Raw genomic sequence first — 8634 nt, 5'->3', positions numbered from 1 at the left:
AACTGCTGTACATATAGACTCATTTACAGGACAGATGCATGTCTACCTAGCCCAACTCTGCACCCATATAAGGCTTCTGCACAGCAGAATAATTACTTGCATGCCTGCGGCCAGGATGATGTCACTAAAGGGTAGTCCAAGATCTCATGAATATTCTAGAAGTATGGATCACATTTATACTTAGTGCTTGTCAGGTCTCTTGGTTTTGTCTTCATGTTCTTTGTACAACTTGGATATAATACATACTCCCCTATGTCTCATAAATTATTCCCATGTCTCTAAGATATATATGCATTTATTTATGTATTTTTATAATATATAAATATATAATATAATAAATTATTCAAATAATAAGCAATACATAATATATAATATAATATACATAATAAAAATAAATAATTATATACACATGTATATGTATGTATACATATATATAAAACAGAGGCTCCAATAAGTAGGCATGATTGATGAAATTATCACCCTTTTACTATTATTAACTTAATCTCTGGCCCCTCAAGGTCAAGGGTAGGGCTGAAAGCTCCAATCCTCTAATTCCAAAATTAGTCCCTCTAGCCACAGGCCCCATCCAGATGTTATCTAGGAGCCAATCAAGAGTTTCTTCCTTAGCAGGAAGTCAGGGATAACAAATAAGATTCACTGTTTCACCTTATCATTGGGAAAAATTTCAAGAGTTGTAGTTTTGTGTGCCTGAAACTAGGGATGCAGACCAAATACTCTTTTATTATATCATCCTAGAATTGTAATGATGTTAATAGCAGTTCCGTTCTTTCAACCCACAGCAATATCAAGAAAAGTGTGTGGGAGAAGTATCCCAGCACCATAGAGGCAGCAGAGGTTTCTGAGCCTACATCCACTCCAGCATCGACTGAGCCTGCTGGGTATTCCATGGCTGAGAGGCCATGGCAAGACCCTGCCATGCCCTGCTGCTCCTGATGGTCACTCTGGCCCTCATATCCAGGAAAGTCCAAGCCTGGGGCTCACCAGAGGTGGTGAGAGCATTCCAAGACATCCCCGCAAAGTATGTCTATGTGCAGCAAGCGCTCTGGCATGCCATGAAAGAGTACAACAAGGCCAGTGGAGACCAGTACAACTTCAAAGCAGTAAAGATCCTGAAATCCCAGGAGCAGGTCAGTGAAGTATTTGCTCCTTTGTTTTCAGTGAGTACTAGGGTTTGATGTCAAGGCCTTGTGCCTTGCTTGCTAGGCAAATGCTCTACCACTTAGATCATACCTCTGGGACCTTTTTGCTTTCATTATTTTTCTTTTTGATGGAGTCTTCTATTGTTGTGCCAAGTCACGAAATCACCACCAAGAAGACCACCGAGACTCAGACATTCCGAAATGCAAAAGCATGGCAAGGTTTTATTTAAGCGAGCTGCAACTCGGGCCTCGTCCTACCCACCGACACAGCAGAGGTTAGGAGGGAGCCCCGAGCTGTGATTACACAGGGCTTATAAAGGCAAAGAACAAAGTTACAACAATCAGGTGTTTAAGCAAGCAAGATTATGGGTACAAATCTGATTGGCTCAGGGCTCGAGGCATTTTAGGGGCAGTTAGAGTTAAGCATTCCCAGTCATTAGAGTTCTAGACCGACTGGGCCCTAATGGGCTTGTCCTGGGTCTGCTCACAGGGCCTGCTTATCTCAGGTTCGCGTGGTAAAGTGGGGTTCGCGTGGTAAAATGGGGTTCATGTGGTAAGAGGGGGCCTGACTTCAAAGTCTGGCACTTCACTATTTTTGCTTGGGGTTTGACTTGGAATATAATCTTCCTACTATGTCACCTTCTAGGATTATTAGGCATGCATCATCATAATTGCCAGGCTTATTGAATGAGATGTGGGGGGGAGTCTCACTAGTTTTGATTTTTTTTGGTTAAGTTGGCTTTTAACTTGAACCACTTAATCTGTCTCCCAAGTAGCAGTGAAGGTAACAGGTATGAGCTGCCTTGATTGCTTGGCTTTGCTGCAGATAGTATCTGTTTATTTTGTGTGTGTGTGTGTCCTGGTCCTGGGCTTGAACTTAGGGCCTGAGCACTGCCCCTGAACATTTTTCCTCAGGGCTAGTGTTTTACCATTGGAGCCATAGCTCCACTTCCAGCTTTTCAATGGTTGATTGGAGATGAGAGTTTCACAGACTTTTCTGCCAGGCTGGCTTTGATCCATAATCCTCATATTTCAGTCTTTTGAGTAGCTGTGATTATAAACATGAGCTACTGATGCCCATCTGGTATTTGCCCTTCTATTTCCAGTCCTTAGCCAGATTAAGGTTTGGTATGGTGATTGCAGACTAGGCATGACAAAATGGGCAAGAGATAGTACCTTAAAAGTTTGAATGAGAATTAATTCTAATTCATTCTTTATTAATTCAGAGATAGAGAGAAAACAAAGTAACAATTAAAATAACTTAAAATTGGTTACAGTCACATAAAAAAGCCCAGGACATCACATAAAAAAGCCCAGGATGTCAAAGCCCAGAAGGCCGCTTGATGGGGCCAAGCTTGGGACAAGTATGCCATTGTCTACATGAATAATCACAGGAATGAATTATAATGCAGAGAACAAGCAAAGAGAATTTGAATTCAGCTGGCACTGGGAGAAGCCAAAGAGTAGTCTTCTTTACAGAAAAATGCCAACTCAGAGCTAGACAAGAAATGGAAAACTAGAAAATTGCCAGACACCATTATGATAACCAATTTGAGCAAAGATCACCAATGAATCCTACAGTCTCTCCTTGAGAAAGTGTTGGGGTGATTTGCTATAGGGCTTTGCTTATTTTAGTTGCATGTTACTTAATGGTGGGAACACATTCTGAAAGGTTCCTCAGTAATCTCATCATCTCATTGTAGGCAAATGTCTTAATAATCCAATCAACCTGTATATCTCACAGTCACATATCATTTTATATTGCTTGGTGGTTTTCTCATGGATGTGGTACATTTTATTTCTTAGTTTGCTGTAAGCTCTTAAATGCTGGTCAGAATCTAAGAGTCAGAAATATGTTTGGAAGAAGGCTACAATTCAGGCATCTAGAATTCCTTGAGGTTCTATTTACACACTATTGGGAAACAAGCAAAAGAAAGATAAAATAAAATGCAACAAAGAATAGCTCAAAACAGAAGCAAAACAAAAAATTTGTGGTGACAATTCAAGTTAAACTTCATAATGCACACATAGGTTTTATATAAAGGAAATAGCCCTGTTTTTGGCTGAGCTAAGTTAAAAGTGAGAATGTTGATATTACAGCTTAGGCAGACAGATGACCTGCATGCTTTGGGATAGTCAGTACTTGTGATAAGGAACAGGGTGGCCCACAGAGCCTTAGATATTTACTATCTGGACTTTGAAAAAAATTGCAGACACTACTTTGTTTTTCTATTCTTTTTTTTTGTATTTGAAGGAGTTTATTTCTCTAAACATTCTGAATTCTCTCAATTTTCATTTATTTTTAAGATATACAAGGTGATGTTTTGATATACATGTAACAGGTAATAGTTACACAATCCGGCTATTAACTATATCTCACATAGTGTTTAAGCTTGTGTGTGTGTGTGTGTGTGTGTGATCTACTCTCATCCACAACCTTGAGTGAAAAAGCAAAGGGATAGCCCTTAGGCCTTAAGTTCAAGGCACAAGTACTGGCACAAAACAACAAAGACAACAACAAATAAAAATCCAAACATTCATTTTTAAACAAGTTATTGTATATTGAAGATGTATCACATGATGTTCTGGCATAAATGTGGTGAAATGGTTGTGGTAAAATAAACTAATATTTCTATCATCACATAGCTGTGTGTGTGTGTTTGTGTGTGTGTGTGTGTGAAGTACCTAAAGCATGCTCTTTTAGGAAAAATACTAAATATGATACAATATTAATTGTAGTTCTTATGTTGTACATCACTTCCTGGGCCTGCTTGCTTTTTTAAAAAAATAAATTTTTTTATTGTCAAGGTGAGGTACAGAAGGGTTACAGTTATATATGTTAGGTAGTGAGTACATATCTTCTCCAACTTGTTCTCCCTTATTTTTCTCCCAACTTCCCTCCTTCCCAATTCCCCCCACCCTGAGTTGTACAGTTGCTTTGCAACATATTGTCTTGTAAGTATTACTGTTGCATTGGTTTGCCTTTTATCCTTTGTCTCACCATATTAGTGTTGCCTTCCCTTCCCTAATTCAGACAGATATATATACAATACCCAAGGTACCAGAATCAAATACAGTGACAACAGGGGCTAAATCATAGGGAAGATGAACAGAAGAAAAAAATAATTTCACATAGTAGGTTGAAAATAACAACATCAATGAAAAACCACTTGTTTCCATATTTTGGAGATCATTTCTTTTAGCATCATCTTATGTGGTCATATGTCCCTGGCTATTGAGCTATTGTGGTCCTCTGCTAGGACTATCCTAGACATATACTAATTATTACCAATAAAGGGAGACCATAGAGTTATGTCTCTTTGGGTCTGGCTCACTTCACTTAGTATGATTTTTTCTAAGTCTTTCCATTTTCTTACGAATGGGGCAATGTCATTCTTTCTGATAGAAACAATTTCTTTGGGTATATGTACCACAATTTCTTGATCCATTCACCTACTGAAGGGCATCTGGGTTGGTTCCATATTTTTTCTTGCTTTTTATTTCATTTGACTTGCATCTCCTCATGGTCCTACTTATGTTAAGTGAAACAAACCAGATGCAGAAAGAAAACTAGAGTATCATCTTATTTATTTACATGCAGAATATTGAAAGCAGAAGTTTGTTCTTACTGCTGCATAGTCTTCCTTCCCTTCCTTCCATTTTCTTCCCTCTCTTCCCTTTCATCCCCTTCCATCCTTCCTTCCTTCCTTCCTTCCTTCCTTCCTTCCTTCCTTCCTTTTTTTTTTTTTTTTTTTTTTTTTTTTTTTGCTGGTCCTGGGGCTTAAACTCAGGGCTTGGGCACACTCCCTGAGCCTCTTAGTGTTCAAGGCTAGCACTCCACCACTTGAGCCACAGCTCCACTTCTGGATTTTTCTGAGTACTTGATTAGAGATAAGAACTTCACAGAGTTTCCTGCCTGGGCTGGCTTTGAACCATGAACCTCAGATCTCTGCCTCTTGCATAGCTAGGATCACAGGCATGAGCCACAGGTGCCTGTCTTGCATAGTATTCATTTGCCCCTTCTAATGTGGATTGATGTGAAGTTATAAATCCTGATATTATGCATATATTTGTTCATGCCTTCTTGTGAAATTGGGTAGAAATCTAGAAGTAGATGGTTGGACCCAAGAGTGTATGTATTTCTTCGAACTGTCTTCCATGCCTGAGTTTAAACACGTCAGAAGGTAAGGTCAAACCCACCAGGCTAATCTCTTATCTTGAGGTTAGCTATGACTTACAAGTGAGTGAAATCCACCACATGCTCATTCTTGGGTGCCCTACAGGGAAGGTATGTCATGGGGTGGAGAACTTGAAGGAAATTTAGAATTCTGCCGGCCACACTCATTTTGGTCAATACCCAGGAAACTTTTCTAGAATTCCTAAATGGTTATTCTATGTTCATATTTATCTTTGATTCTTCTGGGATCAATTATTATGTTTGATTTGGTCATTCTCTTTCATGTGTTCTCTTCCCTGTGTCTCGTAAATTTCATCTTCTAGTAATTATAAAAGCCCATATTCCTTGCTGTGTAGGGACCTTTTTCCTATGAGATCCTCCATGGACAAAAAGGTTTATCTGGGCTCAGGGCAGGCAGTTCACCCCATGAAGCTAGATGTTTGAAGGCTACATCATGTAGGATGAGATATGGACTGCTGAAACTGCTAAAGAATGGAAAGCTTTAGAATGAATCAATATGCTTTCATGGAAGCTTTGATTCTGAAGCAGCTCAATATCCCTTCTATTATAAGTGTAGAAATGATACAAACTTTGCTATTTATTTCTCAATCTCCAAAAGATAATCAGTTCACTCTCTCCAAAAATATTCTTCAGAATTTTTGTTTTATCATGGGATCAGTTGCCATTACTTCAAAATTAAATACATAATAAGAAATACAGAGAGACATAGAATCCCTTTAAATGATATCAAAACTGCTGGTACAGAACTGTTAAAGTGAGTATATGTAAAATATAGCCTTGCTCTAAGAGGTTAATGGCATATTCATAAACCAGAGGGGAAAGTTGATGCCATTTTCTTTCATGTTGTTTAATTAATTACTTATTGGCAGATCACAGATAGTTTGGAGTACTATCTTGAAGTCAACATAGCTCGAACAATGTGCAAGAAAATTTCAGGAGAAAATGAAGACTGCTTACTGCATCAGGATCCTCAAATGCAAAAGGTATGTGGCTAAGACAACAGGTAGTAAGGGTCCCCATAAAATTTTGTGTACTAGACAATAGAAAACTCACAAGACTGGTTCTGTTTTATTTTTTAGCTTCCTTTTAAAGCAAAATCACAGTGTAGATATCTTTTTAAACAAAATCATACGGAAATTGATGTAGAGACCTTTATGCTCTTTCCTATTTAACTGCTGGTGCACTTTGTATTCTGATGCAATTCCTTCCTTCCTTCCTTCCTTCCTTCCTTCCTTCCTTCCTTCCTTCCTTCCTTCCTTCCTTCCTTCTCTCCTTCTTTCTCTCTTTCCCCTTCTCTATCTTTCCCTCCCTCCCTCCCTCCCTCCCTCCCTCCTTCCCTCCCTCCCTCCCTCCCTCCCTCCCTTCTTTCCTTCCTCCCTTCCTCCCTTCCTTTCATCCTAGGGCCTACGCACTCTCCCTGAGCTTCTTTTGTGCTCAAGGCTAGGGCTCTACCACTTGAGCTACAGTGCTACTTGCGAGTTTTCTGAGTAATTTATTGGAGATAGGTCTTAAGGACTTTCTTCAAATTGTGATCCTCAGGTCTCAGCTTCCAGACTAGCTAGGATTGCAGGCATGAGCCGCTGGTGCCTGGCTTAATTTCATTTTTTTAAACTTTGTTTGATGCTGTCATTCATATTTACACTGATATCATGAAGGTATTCTTTATATTTTTATTCTAAATGAATAATAGAGAAATGAGGAAAACAGTGTGATTCTTGCCCACCACAAGCCTGAAGTCATGTCTCTGCTGTAGGACTCTGGAACCAGATCATTGTATGTTCTCTCAGCAATCCAGCTACATGCTTTTATTTGCTTGGTCTTTGGCTAAATTTTGACCCCTCTCTTGGAAGTATACAGAACCCACTACTATTCTTCATCTGTTGCTTCCTGGGAAGGACTCACTGGGACCTTGATGTTGGTCTCAGGGCAGTAATGGGTGTGGCTGGAGATGGGAATTTTCCAATGCTAACCAGTTCCTGAGTTCAGACCTTGCTCTCCTTAAGACCTCAGCAAGTGAATTGATGAGGGACAGTCCCACTGAGTGAGGGTGGCTCCTCTGCTATGAGATTCAAGACTTTGGACTGTAGTGGGCCTGGCTATTCCTACCACCTTGTAAGCCTACTGAGACAAATCCTGGGTCCTAGAAATAGGAAAGTCTTATTCTTCCCCACCCTTTCCCTTTTCCTTCCACAGAAGCTAATTATTTTTAAATCTTTTTTAGATGGTTTTTTGCGTTTTTATCGTTCAATCCAAGCCATGGAAATTTGAACTCAATCTGCTGAAGATGAAATGCAAAGACATCTAATTATCTTCTTGCACATTCTGCCACACTCACTTCCATCTTAAAGAAGTAAAGACACTTGCAAAATGTTTGAACAGCACAGTTGGCCCACTTGCTTCATTTTTGTGACTCTTTTGCTTTACTGTGTGGTGTTGCTTTAAAGCACTGGGCAGCGTAATCTAGGTGGCTACTTCATCTCCTAGCAGAGAAGATCTGCTGCCGATGAACAAAAACTGTATCTACAATTTACCAAGAATAAAAGATCTTCCACTGACAACTCTGTCTGGAAAAGTAACCTCAATTACTTCAAGAATGGTGGGTACTTTGTGTAAGACTTAGAAGATCAGACTGAGAGTATCCTTCATGGATTTCCAAAGATATGGCCCTTTCCCATACTCCTGGAAAAGCACTACCCTGTGGCTCAGAAATGATGTTTACTTTTGAAAATTTCTTTGGTGGTGTTGAAGATGAAACCCAGAACCTTCCACAATGCTACGCAAGTGCTCTACCATGGAACTGCGTGCCTAACTCAGAAACAGTGGTTTTAAAACTTCAGACCCAATCAGAAATACAGATGGGCCATTTGGAGATTGGTTTGGTTTTGAATTGAGGCAGAAAATATCCAAGAGTAATGGTGCTTAGGGATTTTATTGTGTGTTTGCACATGTGTGTACATACATACATGTGTGCACATGTGTGTATACATACTGTATGTCCACAGTTGCATATCTTAGCTACTGCTGAATGACAAATCATCTAGCCTCTTACTGGCTCAAGATAGGTATGTATATATGTGTGTGTGTATACACATATGTACATATATGTATATATTGCCTTAAGATATATGTAGCGTATACATGTATAAATATATCTATATATACATAGATATCACACACATACACAACACACACACACAGACACACATACACATATACATATAAATCACATGGTACCTATGCATAAGCACTCTAGGTTTGGCTTGCCTTTAGACACTA

The 8634-nt window shown here is 39.3% G+C and overlaps 1 protein-coding gene across 1 annotated transcript; it reads left to right on the top strand.

The window, feature by feature from the left end:
- The first annotated feature begins 920 nt into the window (after positions 1–920).
- LOC125353702 (cystatin-13-like) lies at positions 921–7663 on the top strand. Its single transcript, XM_048349359.1, has 3 exons — positions 921–1148; positions 6228–6341; positions 7580–7663. The coding sequence occupies exons 1-3, from the start codon at positions 921–923 to the stop codon at positions 7661–7663; spliced, it is 426 nt and encodes a 141-aa protein (XP_048205316.1).
- The last annotated feature ends 971 nt before the right edge of the window (positions 7664–8634 follow it).

This window comes from Perognathus longimembris, chromosome 6 (assembly GCF_023159225.1).
Source record: "Perognathus longimembris pacificus isolate PPM17 chromosome 6, ASM2315922v1, whole genome shotgun sequence".
Taxonomy (NCBI): domain Eukaryota; kingdom Metazoa; phylum Chordata; class Mammalia; order Rodentia; family Heteromyidae; genus Perognathus; species Perognathus longimembris.
This window is presented reverse-complemented; position numbering and strand designations above follow the sequence as displayed.

What these genes read in the sequence shown, in the direction of transcription:
- LOC125353702 (XM_048349359.1), top strand. Translation starts at nt 921, where the DNA reads ATGGCAAGACCCTGCCATGCCCTGCTGCTCCTGATGGTCACTCTGGCC. An exon ending in TCCTGAAATCCCAGGAGCAG is followed by an intron (nt 1,149 to 6,227) that starts GTCAGTGAAGTA and finishes ACTTATTGGCAG; the next exon opens with ATCACAGATAGTTTGGAGTA. An exon ending in AGGATCCTCAAATGCAAAAG is followed by an intron (nt 6,342 to 7,579) that starts GTATGTGGCTAA and finishes AATCTTTTTTAG; the next exon opens with ATGGTTTTTTGCGTTTTTAT.